The sequence below is a fragment of the Montipora foliosa genome, chromosome 12 (genome assembly GCF_036669935.1).
Source record: "Montipora foliosa isolate CH-2021 chromosome 12, ASM3666993v2, whole genome shotgun sequence".
NCBI classification, from domain to species: Eukaryota; Metazoa; Cnidaria; class Anthozoa; order Scleractinia; family Acroporidae; genus Montipora; species Montipora foliosa.
Window position 1 is genome coordinate 20,488,852 of NC_090880.1, and position 18,177 is coordinate 20,507,028.

At 39.6% G+C, this 18,177-nt stretch overlaps 3 protein-coding genes across 3 annotated transcripts in view; 2 read left to right on the forward strand and 1 right to left on the reverse strand.

Annotated features, from left to right (window-relative positions):
- LOC137979998 (sodium channel protein 1 brain-like) overlaps positions 1–7,741 on the reverse strand; it is a 36,895-nt gene extending 29,154 nt beyond the window's left edge. Inside the window, exons 1-3 of the mRNA XM_068827316.1 lie at positions 7,616–7,741; positions 1,685–1,981; positions 105–256 (exon numbers count right to left, since the gene is read on the reverse strand). Coding sequence (XP_068683417.1) covers positions 105–256; positions 1,685–1,954 — 422 coding nt within the window. The 5' untranslated portion in view covers positions 1,955–1,981; positions 7,616–7,741. The remainder of the gene's footprint in view (positions 1–104; positions 257–1,684; positions 1,982–7,615) is intronic.
- On the forward strand, positions 3,485–4,408 carry LOC137980954 (uncharacterized). The gene has a single exon (XM_068828336.1). It carries the CDS (start codon positions 3,485–3,487, stop codon positions 4,406–4,408), a length of 924 nt encoding a protein of 307 aa, XP_068684437.1.
- A 2,297-nt stretch (positions 7,742–10,038) lies between the features above and the next one.
- Positions 10,039–12,966, forward strand: LOC137980955 (uncharacterized). The gene has a single exon (XM_068828337.1). It carries the CDS (start codon positions 10,039–10,041, stop codon positions 12,964–12,966), a length of 2,928 nt encoding a protein of 975 aa, XP_068684438.1.
- The last annotated feature ends 5,211 nt before the right edge of the window (positions 12,967–18,177 follow it).

Sequence of the window (18,177 nt, forward strand, 5' to 3'; positions counted from 1 at the left end):
ATCTTCAAATATAGCTCTACGAATCCAGATCCTGCAAAGAAAGTTGTAAACAATAATAAGATCATTTTCTTCTACAGCATGACAGGCTTATCATTGAAGGATACTGGTTAGTGACGACGCTGGTTGCCCATAAACGGATAGGGTGAAGAGGTCCAAAAAGCCATAAGGAACGCTCCTTGTTGAACCGAAACACTCGGTAACGTAATTTTCTCGTTCCATGTTGACGTAAGACTAGAAATGTATCTTGGGAAGGACCCTGTAAGTGAAAAAAATAGTGTAAAAAAAAAAAGGTGTAAAATAAGGCAATCAGGTGGTTAAACAACCTTATCGATTTGAACTGGAATGGTTAATATCACCTATACCTTCATGGTACCTTCAAGGGACTGAAGGAAATGAAACAGTCGCTAAACAACATTCTGGAATGTGTACACGGGGTCATAATTTATTTCACACTGTTGGATTACACCCCCCATCATCAAAAGGGAGAGAAATGTCACATGACTCCAAATTGCACGAGGGCCGCTCTGGCCTCCATTGTTAAAAAGGTGCATGGATTGCGCTATCTACCGACTAAAAAAACTATTCACAGAACAAAAAGATATCGAAACCAATGAAGTACAATCCACTATACAGTGATATATCCAATGGCAGTGAATAGAACTACACGCTCTTTGGGCCTGGGCCTGGCGAACCGTGAAAAATCGAAAATCGGTGTGAACTAGTCACACACCGAGCTTCGGATTCCAAATAGTCAAGATAAACTACTCAGATCCGAACTTAGGAAGGGCCAAATGTTTGTCTAATCGCGTGAAATTAATGCCAAGTAAATAGAAAAACTGCATCTTGTGCTATCAAGAAACGTCAAGGTAAAATTCAAAAGTTCACTGACGACGCTATGACTAAACTTATTTTGGCGGTTATAGCACACGTCTTGCCCTGAATTCGACTGTGAATTCTATTCGGTCCTCTAAGATTGTTTCTTTCCCACTCTTTTCCTTTGCTTCCAAGGCCACTGTCTAACGCACTTCAGTAACCTGAGTATACCTATTGTGCTCCATGAACCTTTCCTTGCCTTTTTTTAAGACTTGGATTCAACTTAGACAAATTTTCCGGCCTGGGCTCATTAATTAAAATAGTCACACTTGTGGTTATGCAGTCAATTCGTATTTCAAAGTTAAGAATGTTTTTTCTTTTTTTTTTTTTTTTTTTACCAGTGCCGTAATAGCCTGTGTAATGTTTTAAGTGAAATGTTGTCAGTGTGACTTCAGTGTTACTTCGGCATGTGGCAATGCATGCTAGGAATTAAAAAAAAAAGTAAAACGTGTGCTTTGAGTGTGGCTGCCGATTAAACATGCTATATTCGTATTCTAAGTATTGGAATGGAACTAGCTTTGCTATGGAGGCTAACGCGGGGAAATCTTTTCAAGTGCAAATACTTTTTATTTCCCCGCATTAGCATCCATCCTGAAACTAGTTCCAGTCCACTACTGAAAGAACGAATATGATCTATTGGCATACCGTATATATTACTTTACTTCTATGTTCGCATTAAACACATTTATGTCAGTAGTTTGTTCGTGGGCTATAAAGTCATATCTCATAAATCACACCACGACTTACTTCTTGTGAACCGGCGTAGGCTATACACGAAATATTTCCAGTTTTGGCCAGAAATTCTACTCACATTGCCACAAGTGGCGTCGCGATCCTCCAAAGGCATTTTCAAAAACAGGCTTGGTTTTGGTAAAGCTGGTAATGCAGTCTCCGCAACGCTCTCTGCTTCACTATCAGATGACGACTGCGAATGAGATTCGCATGTTGCTAGTGCTCGGATCTCAGCTAACTGAGACAGGCTTGCAAATGTGACTACTTTTTTTCGTCTTCGTTGGCTGGGCATCATTTTATTGTCCATAGCATCCCCTACGGGTTGGGAGTCCTCACCGGATTTTATCATGTTGGTTATTCTCAATATTGCCAGCACCTGGAAAAAAATGAATGACAATGTTTTATCAATCTGAGAAGCACTTACCTTTAATGTGGAAAAACCGAATTATTGAATTGTCGTGAATTTATTGAGACTAAAATAAATCGAGTGCTAGAAGGTGTTGAATTTATGACGTTTCGATTTCCAGTTTTTTATCATATCTGAACGCTTTTCATAACCTGTACTGCCTATCCTTACTTTACGCTAGGAGTTCTGTCTTGTATGCTCTTTCGGTATGCGTGAATGTATTAGCTACAATAGTTGATTATTTTAACGTATAGTTCAGTTTTGAAATTAAGTGAAGCTATGATCCTCGCAGGTATGAAGGCAATTTTTGCAATTGCATAAAGAAGCCTCAAAATTTCAGGACTTCTACGGGGTTTCAACCCGTGACTTCGCGATACCAGTGCGACGCTCTAACCAACTGAGCTATGAAGCCACTGACGTTGGGAGCTGGTCATTTGTGGGTTCCAATGTTCCCGTGAGGAATGAATCAACAATGAAATGATATATGAAATGGATCATATATGAACTGAGGATATGAAATCAAGTGAAGCTATCATCCCCGCAGACGATGAAGGCAGTTTTTGCAATTGCGTAAAGAAGCCTGCAAAATTCAGGAATTCAACGGATTTTTAACCCGTGACCTCATGATACCGGTGCGACACTATTACCAACTGAGCTATGAAGCCACTGACGTTAGGAGCTGGTCATTTGTGGGTTCCAATGTTCCCGTGAGGAATGAATTAACGATGAAATGATAGATGAAATGGATCATATATGATCTGCCTTTGAAGTCCTGAAATTTTCAGGCCTCTTTACGCAATTGCAAAAATTGCCTTCATAACTGCGAGGATCATAGCTTCACTTGATAACGAAACAAGAAACGTGACTAAAGAGGGCGGCTAGTCTGGCTTAGAAGGAACTGCTCGCAATCTAAGAATTCTTTGGTTATTATTCTGATCAGTTTTATTCAAGGAGCTACCGTTTAGTGCCGTTGAAATTTATATATAAAAAGAGATGACTACGAAATGACGTCGTTTCACTCAGTTTAGTCGGAAAACTGTAAACGTTTGCAATATACGTTTTTGTTTATCGTTCAGCTGGTATTTTTACTAAACTTTTACCTTAATTTATTTCTTTTAGAGTAGGTAGCTAGTATTTAAGTGTCCCTAAATAGCAGTATAGTTGAAGTATTTATTAAACTGAAGTAAAGTTAATGTCGTAAAAGAGGTTGCTGTTATTCATCCTGTTAAAGTACAATAATAATAAAGTATTCGCTAGTTTGTCTCACGATGTAGTCACTTGTGGTGTATATCGCGACATTCCGACTGCATTTTGCCAGTCTTCATCAGGCGTTTACAACAAAAGCAGACCTGGACACAAACAGCCGCCTAGAATCTACGGTTTACCAAAGATTCACAAGGCCAGCGTACCCTTAATTAAGACCTATTGTGTCATGTTATCTTTGCATATGATTTATCTGCTCACTCAGCTAACATGTTATCTCCTTTAACAGGTTACTTGGGTTTCACGGTGACTAATTCAGCTCACTTCGTATCCACCATTAGCAGCGAGACTATCCTAGACAACGACATCATTGTGTCTTTCGACGTAGAGTCGCTGTTTACCAAGGGTCCTATCGACCTCGCTGTACAAACCACACTACCGAAACTAGAGGAAGACCCCAACCTTGCAGAACGCACGACACTAACACCTGCTAAGATCACTGACCTCCTGAATCTCGTATTGCGGTCCACATACTCCCAGTATAACGGATCAATTTACAAACAATTAGAAGGAGCAGCTATGGGAAGCCTGGTCTCCGCTGTTATTGTTAACCTATACATGGAGAGTTTCGAACAACAGTTAGAAACTACTTCGGCCTACAAATCTAGGATCTGGAAACGCTACGTGGACGACACTTTCACCATCCTGGACGTTGATAGCTTCTTACAGCATCTGAACAACCTGCAGCCTTCCATTCGCTTCACAATGGAGACAGAGAACGACTACAAACTCGCTTTCCTTGACACCGCAGTTTTAAGAGAACCAGACGGCCGCCTCATCACCAGCGTGTACAGAAAGCCTACGCACATTGATGAGTACTTAGCGTATGATTCCCACCACTCACAAACAGTAAAACACGGTATTGTCAAGTTCCTCTACGAGCGCGCCAAACGTCTTGTAACAAAACCCTCTGTTATCTCCAAGGAGAAGAAGCACCTGTCTTCTGTTCGTGTCTCTAATGGTTACCCTCTTTCTTTCTTGCAGAAAATCACCAAGACCAGGAAACCGAGTAGCAGTGCTGAGCCCGCGATCGAGTACAAGTCTATTGCGGTGTCAAAGGCCTATCCGAACAACTTCGCTACTGCCTACAGCAACAAGGCATACGCGCTGCTTTCAAGTCGGAGACTACATTAAGATCACATCTAGTTCGACCGAAAGACGCTGTCGAGCCCACTAAACAAGATGGCTTGGTTTAGAGGATTCCCTTTGAATGCGGTAAAGTCTACATCGGCGAGATTGCACTGAGACCTATACAAGATAGAATCAAAGGACGTACCCGTACCCAGACCTCGGCCTTTTCAGAACACGCTGACAACACCGGACACAACCCGCTTCGGAACGAAGTAAAGTTTATTGATTATGATCGTCATTGGTACACAACATCAACATCAACATCAACAGGGATAGTGGAATAGAAATTCCGGAAGTTCTTATGCCTACGATCAAGAAACACAACAACAGGAGAACCGTACGACAGCGGACCGCCAAAGGAACAAAATACCGAAAAAGCGAGTATCGAAATGCACCAATCACAGCAGCTGAAAACCAACCAGTCCCAACGGAGCATCCTGCTTAAAAGGAGACGCGTAATCAGTCGACCCCATCGCCTGATGAAGACTACCAGTATGCAGTCGAAACGGCGCGATCTACATCACAAGTGACCACATCGTGAGACAAACGAGAATACGTTATTATTATTGAAATAAAGTTCTTTTCTTATCTTCATTTCGCGATTTATGAGCACAAGTGATGTTTTGAAAGTCTTCAAAATTCCAATTTGAGAACTTTCAAAATATCACAAGAGACCATAAATCACGAAATACAGGAGCCAAAGTCATATACAATTTTGTCAATTTTGTTATACGAGAAAACTAGCCATCACCGTGTGTCCATGGCAATTTCCATATGCTTTCGTTATTTACAAATCAGCAAGGCGACTATTCTGTTTAGTAATAAATTGTCAAATCATAAAGCCAATTCGTGAGATAAGACAAATTTGGAGGTCATTAAATCTTGATTAAGCTGCTTGAGTTGAAACATTAATGCAGCGCCCTGGAGTTTGCTTTTAGAGAAATTTATTTTCTATTGTTGCCAAAGATCAATGCTGATTGACGTTTGAGCGCGTTTTGCATGTGAAAACGTAGTCTCGTGTTGCGAATCAGTCATTACCTTCATCTCTGACTGTTTTATGGTTTAGATTGTTCAGCAGATATATTGGGAAAAGTGTAATGTAGACCGCTTGTACATATTTTTTAGCTGCAAAATATTGTCTTCTCTATGACAAATTACCACAAAATTATTATTACTATGTTGTTTGGCACCGTAACGGGGAGTGAAATTTAGAGAAGTCAAGATGATGGACCAACTGAAGTAGGTGGAGAGTTCTTATTTATAATCTTACTTACTCTTTAAACTCTTAGCGTTTTTATGTCACTGATATGCATTTTCCACTTGGATGCTTTTCCTCATAAAACTCTTACACTCCAATAAGAAGAGGTGTTTTTTGGGACACTTTTCATTCGATCAAATTCAGTTAATATCTTGTTTAATATTCGCAACTTAAAAAAAAAAAAAAAGAGAAAACGAAGTTCATGACTTGTACCCGTCCTTTGCTGTTTACGCTCTGTATAATAACATAACAAAGAAGGTTTAATTTCGCCAACCGATCTTGCCCCAAGAAATAAATGATCTCAGGAGACAGCTGTTTTGTGGCAAGTCGGGTCACTAAAAATTGACATAAATTGTATGACAGCTGAATATGTATAAAAACGTTATCCTCGCCATTTATTTATTTTTTTTTCCATTCACCAAGTAAACTCGACGAGTATACGATGCGTGTTAGTGTTTGGTACAAAATGTTTTAGACATTAAGGTATTACACATCAGTTGTTTTTCCGTGTTCGCCGGAAGCGAATGAAACATAAAGGACGGTATTTAACCTTCACTTGACGGTGAAAAAATAAGAAAGCTTGTATTTAACATTAAATGGAAAAAAGGCCTGTGATAAATATTGGCGAAATGTTTTATGACATGCTGTCGCCCTCGGCCGCTCAGCAGGTAGGCTAAGAACTCCTTTAAAACTGTTCGTTCTAAATCAAGAGATTCCAACAATATCCCGACGTAAGTCCTTTAGCAATTGCCAAAATTGCGTTCATGACTGCGAGGATCATAGCTTTACTTGATTTCATATCCGCAGTTTAATATGTGATTTATTTCATATATCATTTCATCGTTAATTCGTTCCTCACGGGAACGTTAAAACCCAGAAACTATAATGACCAGCTCCCTATATCAGTGGCTATCGCTATCGCGGGGTCTCGTATTCAAATGCCGTTGAAGTCCTGAATTTTTCAGGCTTCTCTACGCAATTGCCAAAATTGCGTTCATAACTGCGAGGATCGTAGCTTTACTTGATTTCATACCCGCCGTTCAATAAGACTAGTGATTCATTTCATCGTTAAGATGTATTGAATTAAACGAAAACAAGTAAACAGAAATTCCTTTCTTGTATTTCACGATGAAAAAATTAAGGCCAGCACCAAATATTGTGGAGGGTCCGTTGTGTTACTTCGGAAATATTTTTGCAAACATTTTCCGGCAGCAGTTTTAGCGCTAAAATTTCATTCAGAAGCGGTATTGAAGTATCATTGCAAGCCTAAGTCATTTTTGACCTCTCCGTTGCATAAACTTGGCCTTGTTGAGTGACGTGATACAAAACATTTCACCTACGGCAGGAAAAACTATAGCTTTCTGCCTGATGACCTTATTTCATTACGAACTCTTCTTCAAAAAGCTGAAAATTCTTTCTTACTCATATTTAGCTGCTGCCGTGGGAATTAAGAGACAACTGGTATAGTTTTCCTTACAATATAAACTATATATTATTTAAAGTCTTCTGATGTTGGCAGTAAATTATGGCCTATTCTAACCCATTCAGCAATTGGCCATTCAATTCCCCACGATGAATTGCTGTATTTTTGTACCATACACAATTAGGACAGGAAAGGTAAACGCATTTAACTGTCATCTTTTTATTAGCGTTTTCGTTCGACTCCTTAAGATTTCATGCGGAAAGTGCCATGCAAAATAATGCAAAAAATCCATTGAGCGTTAGCAATCATTAAAGTTTTCTTGAATTCCTTTCTATATATTGAAGCCGAAATAGCACTCTCAATAACGACTCATCTCATAGTATTGATCACACAATTGCAAAACGCTCTCAGTAATTGGAATTTCTCCAAAATCTTTTAAGATGGGCAAAACCGAGGATACCTATTCTTTCTCTCGGTCTTGCCAATCTAAAATTAAACAAGCTAGGAGGACAATTGTAAGAAAACCAACCTGTTGAAAGCAGTTTCCACGGGGTGCATCATATCGGCCCTGGTCAGGTGTCTACAAAATGGTCGTCTTAGACAGTTTTCCGCCACCTTTTCCATATTTCCCTTTACGCTTTCGGCAGCAGATTTTGAGTTGAAAGAATTTGATGATGGCTCTGCTAAATCTTATTGGATTACCTCTTGCCCGCAAAAAGATATTTCTTGACAAGGTATTGACTTGGAAAATTGTTTGTGGTCTGGTAAAAAAAGCTGACGATATTTAAATCAATTTGTTTAGCCAATGATAAATCATGGCGTAAAAGCACCACATGTAACCTTTTGTCGTTATTGTTCATATATAATGAAACCCACTGGAGATGATCAATTTTCATTTTAATTCAAAGAAAGTGTATCTCTACTGGTAACACGAAAACCAAAATATTATTTACTTTTCGTCCCTTTTTTGTCTTTGTCGGTTATCATACTAGTTCTTTTGCTGTTGATCATGATATTGAATATTCAGACATTTTGGAAGAGCGGGCTAAATTAGAGCCGAAAGCAACGCCCCAGAGTAAGTGCTTTAAATCGAGAATGCTATATATTGGCATTTCAAAAAATCGTGACTTTTCGCATTTATCTGGCAGCGGAAATTGAAACCTAAAACCGCAAAGCGACATTTTCATCGAAAGTGTTTTTGTTGTTGTTGCACGAAGCACCTGTTTCGAAACATGGGGACAACGACCAGGTTTGAAGAACCATGTTAAATGATTTTTGCTGCTTTTTGGTTCAAGCCGCACAGAACTGAGTAGTCTACCTCTTTACATTACTTTAACTTTTGCATAAGATCACTCTGCCAATCCGTGGACCCATCAAGGACGAATTCATGCAGGAAAAAAATTGTAATTCAGATTTTTGGCCACTAATTTAAGACTGATGAGAAAAATAAATAAAAATAAAAATATAGAATATTTGGCGAAGCCAAATGTTTCGGCAACCATTTCCGTGACTGCCATCTGCAACAAAAAAAAGATTCCAAGTAGTCTACGGGAATGAACCTAGTCTGCAAATAAATAAGACAAGGGGTAGATTCTAGTTTACAGGAAATTAAAGAAATAAAAGAAATGTATGATATCTCTGCCCATTAATTGTGTTGTGTAAAAGACGAAATTAATTGGACTTTGTCAAATTTGTCAAGTTGAAATCTGGTTCTATCATTGCCATCAGTAATCAGAAAACACAGCAAAAAGTTTCAGAATTATACTATCCAAAAACGACCATGGCAAACTGCCAACTTGAAGTGCGTTTGAGAATTCTCAATTAAAGAAACGGCTACAACACACGGCACGTAAGCTTCTTTCGTCTTCCCTTATGTAGAACAATTATTCGACAGCTTTCATTTTTTCTGTTACCTTTTTTTTTTAAGAAAGATAAAAACTTTTTAACTCCTTGCCATCGGTATAACTGGCTCTCCAACTCTGGCATCCTTCAGAAAGAAACTTAAAAAAAAATCTATTGTAGATAAATATTATTCTACCACAGATAAAAGCTTCATAATTTGTATCTTTTGTATCTTTTTTTGCCATATATTGTATCTGTATATCTTTATATATCTTTATATATTGTATCTCTGATATTAATACCCATCTCAAGTTTCATGTGAGGGAACCTTAACGAACAAGCCTTCATGGCTTTTGTTAGGTGAGGTTTCTTTCTCCTTTCTGTCATCAAGTTATACTCTGTAAGTTTATTTATGCAATGCCAAAATAAATAATTAACTTAAATAAATAGAAATGACAAACGTAACGATGGTAACTGAAAACTGACAAGCAGTGTCATTGGTTTAATTTTTTTATTTCCAGCTCTCTAGCCATTCAATCTTATGCTTAGCAATCCTCTCCCTAACTTGTAGTGATTCCCTCCCTTGTTCCCTTTAAATATTTGCTTGTGTTCCCTTGTTCCCCAAATTAATTTCAAACTTCTTCCCAGCTTTTTGATCCCTAAAATATTTTGGCATTGTTCCCTTGTTCTCCCAAACTCCTGGGAGGGCCTCACATTTGTCCTCTGCGTTACAATCAGCTTGAAACTTAATAATGCAGTTTCCTCAGAAAGTACGAATGTGATTTTTCATAGGAATCTGACATTAGACAGTTACTTGATCCCACCTTTATAATTTATAAGGGAATAATAATAATAATAATAATAATAATAATAATAATAATGCATACATACATGGCGGCAAGTATGGCGGACGTATGTTTTTAGTCTAAGCTAAAAGATTCGTCAGTTGAAAGCGAGCCAAGTCTAGAGCATCAGAGCGCTTACAGAAAGTATATAGTATGCTTAGCTGCTTGTTTGACAAGTTGTTGAAACGAGTTGGTGTCTCTGGACGGGAAAATAACTTTGAACAAATTCTTCAAAAAAACAGTTTCATAATTGTAAGTCGAATCAATGGCGAGCGGTTCACAGACTGGAAGAAAAAACGGGAGAATGAAATGGACGGAGGAGATGACAAGTGTCTTGTTGGAGTGCAAGAGGAAAGCTGTTGAGCTCACTAGTTCTGATAACCCTCCGCTTCAAGATAACGGAAGGAAAAAGGGTTACATGTGTTTGATGAAGGAGTTGTGGGAGGAGCGAGGATATGAAGACCTTGGATTGACAGCGCAAAATTTACGGGATCAAGCAGCCAGAACAGAAAAAACTCTCGGCAATGTAACACTGACGATGGCTGGTAATGTTGGAACAAGGAATAGTGGAAAAAGGGAACAAGTTGGGGTTGAAAGTTATTTATTGGAGGCAGATTGTAGTAAGAACTCGGAATTTGAGACGAATTTACATAATGTAGCAAAAACTGAAAGTGGAGATATGCAAATAACAGAAGAGGATAGTGTGATTGTGGAAACAACAACAATCGATGACAAAGAGCGTGAGTTATTGGAGTCAGCTAGTAGCATTCTTTTGTCTATTAGTAATACGGAAGGTGATTTTACTGAGCGTCATGTTGACACCCGCACAAAAGAAAGACCAACAATGAGCGATTTAAAAAGCATAAACAAGGTCATAACTACGCTAATGAGCCAAAACGAGTTTTCCCCAGGGGGGGACCCATTCCAATATTTGTGGATCGCGAATTGTGTTCTGTATTCTGTGATCGTCGCCTTTCTTTTGTTAAAAGGATGGAAGAAAAACACTCCAGGCCATTCTAACAACTCGCGGAAACCAACACCGAAATGGAAGATAGTTTATGAGAAAAAAGTTATGGAAACAAGGAAAAAAATCTCAATTGCAAAGGCAGAAATGGAGAGAATAAGAGAAAATCGAAAGCTCACAAAAAGAGGTCGTAAGAACAGGGCCTTTTTAGAAAAGGAATGTAGGAAAATCTCGGTGCCTGAGCTCGTAAGTTACATGGATAAAAACAAGATGCTATTGCGTAAGTTGAAGAGAGGTTTTTGTAAGAAAAAGGTTATGGAGGAATCGAAGGTGCTGAACCGGCAATTCCAAGAGGACCCCGGAAGAGTGTATGATGGTTTTAATTGCATGTCAAAGAACATTGGTAATCAAACAAGTGAACGACCAAAATATAAGACCCGCACCGAAACAAGTGAGGAAAACAAACAAAGGTTTGAAAACATTGACGAGGCAAGTGGATACTGGAAAGAGTTGTGGGAGACAGAGGGGACTGGTGACAAATCAGCGATATGGCTACAGGAAGTCAAGAGAGCAATACATGGGTGTGTCCCTCCCCCAGATGAGGGGGAATGGTGCCTAACGGATGATGAAATAGTTAAGATCATTGGAAAGAAGAGAAACTGGAGCGCTCCTGGTCCAGACAAACTAGCAAATTATTGGTGGAAGAAAGCTGAGGTGTTGCATAATGGTGTCACAGCAAGCTTTAAGGCAATTTCGATGGCCCAGACTGATTTTCCTAGTTGGTTTGCGGGGGGCAAAACATCACTGATCCCCAAACCGGGAGAATTTTCAAGTAACAACCAAAGGCCGATAACATGCCTCAACACAATTTACAAATGGTTTACTGCATGTCTGTTGGTTCCAATGGATGAGCACCTGGAGGAACATGGTTTAATGGAGGCTGAGCAGAGGGGAGCTAAGAAGGGTTGCAGTGGCACAATGGATAATTTGTTGATCGACAAAATGGTCACACAAGACTGTCATCGTGGGAAAAGGAACATGAGTATGGCGTGGGTAGACGTCACCAAGGCATATGACTCCGTTGATCATGATTGGCTCTGCGAAATGATGGAAGTACATCGATTCCCGAGATGGTTGGGAAGAGTGGTTACCAAGCTTTGCAGCAATTGGAACACCAAGATTGTCACCACAACAAAGTTAGGCAAGGAAATATCAGAGACTATCCAATTTAAACGAGGTCTTCCCCAAGGAGACTCGCTATGCCCGAGGCTTTTTACCATCTGCCTAAACCCCATCGCATGGTCACTTAAGGCGACAGAGGGGTATAGATTGTCTAAGCCACTGAGCACTAAGGTGACGGACCTTCTCTACATTGACGATCTTAAGATCTATGCAGCGTCGGAGAAGAAGTTGAATACCGTCCTTAGATCAACCAGAGGTAAGATGCAAGACATAGGGCTTCAGTGGAACCCTAAGAAATGCTCAGTCGTGCATGTTAAGAGGGGTGTAAAAGTGGAAGATGCGGAAGGAGTTAAGTTTGATGAGTCATCAGTCATACAGTGTTTGAAAGAAGGCAAGCAGTACAAATTTCTTGGAGTACTGGAAACATCGAGACAAGAAGATCAATTGGCCTTTAAGGTTGCCTCAGAGGAGTATTTAAAGAGACTCTCTGTTATATGGTCCAGCCCTCTTTCAGATTACCATCGAGTGGTAGCTTCAAACCAGTATGCCCTGCCTGTTCTGAGTTATTTAATGTGGACCCAGCACCTGCCAATCACTGACCTTCAACAAATCGACCGAGAAGCACGCAAGATCGTAGTCAGCAATGGTGGTAAACATCCTTTGGGTTCAACCGCATTGTGCTATCTATCGCGGGATCAGGGCGGGCGAGGCCTGAGATCGGTGGAGGAGGAGTATAAGGCCATCAAGATCAAAGGCGCACTTAAACTGTTCAAGAACACTGATCCGACAATGGAGCTTGTTCGGAAGTTCGAAGAACGTTCAGGTGTGCTAGGCCATAGCTCACTCATCAAGGAGGCGACAAAGTTTAGTAGAGATCTTGGATTAGAGCTATCTCTTACATACCCTACCCCAATGTGCTGCACGTTGGAAGGTGAAGTATTGAAAGAGTCAAACATCAAGCAGAAGCTAAGAAGCGCACAGCAGAAGAAATTGAAAGATCAGGTATCAGGCCAAGCTTGGCAGGGAAAGTTGATAGCTTCTCGATGAGAAGAAGAACAAGAAGGCTCTGGTACAGGGGATGTCCGACAATTCCATAGCTTTAGTTGGCTGTGGCAATGGAGGACATGCCCGACATATGTTATCGCTGGCGTGTTTGAGCTGTACGAACAGTTACTTCCCACCCGAGTGTACCAGAGTAAGAAGACAAGAACGGGGTCAAACCAGATTATGTGCCGTTTATGCGGCAAGGCAGCTGAGACGGTGGCCCACGTATTAGCTGGTTGCTCTGCGCTTGCGCAGTCCAAATATCTGCAACGGCATAATGCGGTGTTGAAAGTAATTTTTTTTGAGATGTTGTACAGCCTAGACCTAATGGACAGTGTACCGCCATGGTATTCACTGAGCGAGCCTAAACCTGTCTATCAAAATGACCGAGCGCAAGCCTTCTGGGATGTCCCTGTTTATGCAGATCATGTGACGGTGAGAGCTAACAGAATTGACGCCCGAATAGTGGATAGCACAGCAAAATCTGTCATCTTGCTGGAGATGAGCTGTCCTTGGATGAATAACAGGGAGATCAAGAGCTGCGAGAAGACGGAAAAGTATGCCCCATTGCGACTGGAATTGAAGAGGCAGTTTCCTGGATATCAAGTGAAACAGTTTAACATCGTAATGGACGTGTTAGGAGGATACAGTGAGGAACTGGTGAACACCATCCGAAGTCTTGTAGGAGTTAAAAGGGGCAAAGAAGTATTGTTGAAAATGCAGAAGGTCGTTTTGTCTGAAAGTCTGCACATTGCGAGATCTTTCAAAGTGTTAACATAAGCAGATACTAACTCCGGTCAGAGACAACAGAACAATTATTTAGGATCGTCTTAGATGCTTTGATATTATTGTTTTGATAGGTCTGAAGAGATTCATTTCACATTTCTACCTTTTTAAGAATCGAAGTTAACCTTTTAATTCGCTTATATAGAGATCGATATATGTAGATACGAACTTTTTAGATATATTCAGGTTATTTTTACAGCCTTTAGGTTACGCAATTGCGCCCTATTGAGCTAAGTGCTAAGCTAGCATACGAACGTTTATACTGCATTCTATAATAATAATAATAATAATAATAATAAACCTGCTTAGTTCACACAAAACTACCATGACCTGAAAATTGTGCAAAAATTAATTTTGGTAATATTGATGACAATGATAATATTGATCATAATCATTATCAACAGGAGCCCATAAGTCAACTCATGGGCTGCTGTCATCAATACGTTTTTATTAAAGTCTCAAGCTTATCTAGTTGAACACACTATTTTGGGGACTACATCAAAAGGCCGACTTCGTCAAAAACATTCTTTTTTTCATTTCCATCTTAGTTAACCACTGATGAAAACACGAGCACACCGTGAGTTGAAGCGTTAGCTCTTAAATAGTATACTTTTGTAAGGCTATACTATCTCTACAAACTTACAAAAGCAATGATTCTCCTGGGAACAGGTGCGCGGAACGTACCATAGTCTTCTCAAATTACGACTGTGACGCAGATGAACTCATGGCGAAACCTGAACGATCAACATACGATTTCTAAATCCACTTTAATTAACGTATAAAACACTACACAATTAATATACTCCGGAATACGTAAGGTCAAAATTTATCGACCTCACTTCGTACAATAAGGGATACTGAGAATACGCTTGCAATTCCACAATAGCCGTATGGTGTCGTGGAATCAGAGCCTACCTCACCACATGCGTACAGCGTTATCGCTAACGGAGTTCAAATCTCAAGTACCACACCACAGATTCCAAATGGCATCCTTGTAAAATAGGTTTTATTTTATTTTATTTATTCATTTATTTCTTTTATTGATTATCTCGAGATTAAAGTATTAGAATAGACTTTGTAGGGAGGCTTTCAGTTTGGGTTTATTTTATTATATTATTATTTTTTTTTTTTGTAAGTTTATAATATCAGTTACTTATTTGCACGAATTTTTTTGGGCTTTTTCGTTGCATGAATTTTGTTCGTCTGCCTTGTCTAATGGTCCCTCCCTTTAACACGTCTTTGAGTCGGACATGGTACATACAGTAGGAAAAACGCATCACGATGACAAACATTCCATGCTCACGTTTAACGAAAATTATGAAGCCAAAAAAAAAATTCACAATTTACGGCTTTTACTTTGTATTTTCATTGGTCGAGAAAAATTAAAAACTCTTAAATCACTGACATCCTGAAAGTTGACCGTTTTAGGGTAAATTTTTGAGAATTTGGCATTCCACAATACGGTTGCGATGGCAATATTAAGTCGTGCGACCAATATGTAAGTGTCCTCGCTAAATTCGAGAAAAAGCCGCCAAGTTTGGTGGAAAACTCGGTTTAGCTGAACTCTGTGTACAAACACTATAGTCAAAAGCTATGCAAAATTGCGCAATTTTTAACAATTTAAAACCAACGACCTGTGAAACCCAATCTTGGATTTTCCTGCTGTTTTAAATGTTTTGGCACTTCTAAAAATTGTGTAAATTTAAATTTTTGTGCTTATAATATTATCGCTTTCATTCTGTAGACTTTTTAAATTTCATTTCATTTCATTTCAATTCATTTTATTTATTTAACAAATTCGCCCAAAGGCAGGTAGGCATACAGACGAACAAGAGGTTCCCTACTAGGTAAACCCACCTAACCCTTCCCCCGTGTAAAAAAAAGCAATAATAATAATAATAATAATAATAATAATAATAATAATAATAATAAAGTAAAAGATAACCTAGACTGCTCGCACTCCCTTCTGAGTTAGTCAAACCGCCCGCTTTGGTCAAGCAAGCGAGTCTAGGGAAGAATAGTGATTGAGCAATGATATTCTCCCCTCGGCTCGCTTTCGTGACCAAAGCGGGTGGTTCGACTAACTAAAAGGACCTGCGAGCAGTCTATAGATAACCCATCCCCTAGAACCCTAATATAAACGAGAAGGGAGACCAAAAGGAAAAATTTATATCAGAACAAATAAACTAACAAGTACAAAGTATAAATGTATTGGCACGGCGGCACTTAGAACAGACAAACGAGCGAATATCGTCCCGATTGAAAGGATGCCAACTTTTTCTTGAAGGGTTTTAACTTTACCTCTGACCTTATGGCGATAGGCAGCGCATTCCACATATTAGTTATTCGTATGGAAAAAATAATAATAAGGAAAAGGGATGTTTAAGCGGATTTGTGAATAAGAAAAAGGCCAAAGGAACCCCGACGGGAATGTCCCCACATAGTGACGCAGTGCGGTCCAGTGGTTTGGGCGCTTGCTTTAAGGTCCCGGAATAAAGGTAAAGGTAAAGTCTCTGCTTAAGAGCCAGAAGGTTCATCAGGCCGGCGCTTATCTCCGGTTTCAGTAGCGTGAAGCGACTAGGAGTATTTATACTCCCCCCTGGATGGGATGCTAGTCCATCGCAGGGTTACCCCCAGCATTACGCCGGTACCCATTTATACACCTGGGTGGAGAGAGGCACCGTGAGAGTAAAGGGTCTTGCCCAAGAACACAAAACAATGTTCCCAGCCAGGCCCCGAACCCGGACCACTCGATCCGGAGTCGAGCGCACTAACCATGAAGCCACCGCGCCTCCCATAAGGTCCGGGAATCCGGGGTTATTATTATTTTTTTAGTAGTATTAATTTTATTTTTATTTAAAGATATTTATTGGCAAGGTTGGCCCCAAGAGTTACAGTGCTAATCGAGAGGGCTCACTTCGAAATTGAAAATTATTTACAAATGACAGTAACACTAATAAATAACTATTGGATTGTGCAAAAACAAGTTCCTACACACACAAAGGGTGAAAAAATTAAAAGAGGGGCCGACAGGTGGAAAGCACACTATTGAACGTTCAATGAAATCTCATGGATTCGCTTATAAAGTACTGGACATGAAAAAACAAGTCACTATTTTGTTTTAGCGACAGAAAGGGCGCACCAAACGGAAAAAAGAAAAACAAAAATAATTATGATTCCTTTAATTTTCCACCTGTCGGCAAACATGCAAGCAGCAGAGGAGAGTAGTTTTGTTCTCAGGGCAGAATAAATAAGACAATCAAGAAGATAATGCTTGACGGTCTCTGTGCGAAAACCACATAAACACACTTGAGATTCTCTACACCATATTTTAAAGAGATTACAGTTAGGATGACAAGCACCTAAGCGCAGCCGAGAGTGAATAATTGCTTTTTTCGTGTCAATAGCTAAATTGTAGACTATTAAGACAAAGTACATTAAAAATGGAAAGTAAAGCTCGTTTGAAAGAACCAATAGAATTAAGGTAACGTCTTTGTAAACTGATATCATTCCACAACTTATTGGTGGAGGGGAAACAAGATATTTTAGAGCGCTCGGTACAGCTTGACTGAAAAACGGAATAATTTGAAGCAGTTCTTAAGAGTAAATTGTTCTTTCACCAACTAGGGAAGGCAATAATTCAGTAAGATAAGTAGGACAAAGATTATTCACAATAGTATACCAATTGCTCTTCTAACTTTCATGTCTTCCCAACCAGTTTCGCGCTTCTTGCCTAAGACGTTGCTTGCAAGTCCCGTTCATAGCCTCTGCTAACATTTTAGTAGCCTCATATTGCACGTGTTTAAGATAGCTCTCACTTTCAGTGCATCCGTCCCATAAAACATCAGCATATTCCATCATGGAGCGTATCAAGGATTTAATTAATTTGGTTAAAGTAGCCCTATCAAGTTTGGACTTTATGCGGCCTTTGAGCATGTTTACCCTCTTTGAAGCTTTCTCATATATCTTAAAAATATGGGCCCTCCATTCGGAGGTTGCTAAAAGAGGACAACGCCGAAATGGGTGTGTTTTAAAACTTGAACAATTTTGTAATCGAAAGAAAACAAGTCCGGGTTGAAGTGGCTTAAATCGTTTGACTGAGAAGGTCATACATTCGGTCTTAGTGGGCCGGGATTGACAGGAAAATGCTTTTTTGTTTTTTGTTTTTTTCGGCCAATCCTCAATCTTAGTAAGGTCACTGTTTAATTTCTGCAAAGAAGTGATTGGGTCGTCAACAATATCAAAAAGAGAAGTGTCGTCAGCATATAAAAGACAGAAAGATTCAAGATACTTACTTACGTCATTGATATAAATTACGAAAAGTCAAGGGCCGAGCACGGACCCTTGAGGTACACCGGCCTTAATATTACTCCAGCTTGACGACTGCATATAAATAACAACACGCTGCTTACGACAAGAAAGATAACT

What these genes read in the sequence shown, in the direction of transcription:
- LOC137980955 (XM_068828337.1), top strand. Translation starts at nt 10,039, where the DNA reads ATGGCGAGCGGTTCACAGACTGGAAGAAAAAACGGGAGAATGAAATGG.
- LOC137980954 (XM_068828336.1), top strand. Translation starts at nt 3,485, where the DNA reads ATGTTATCTCCTTTAACAGGTTACTTGGGTTTCACGGTGACTAATTCA.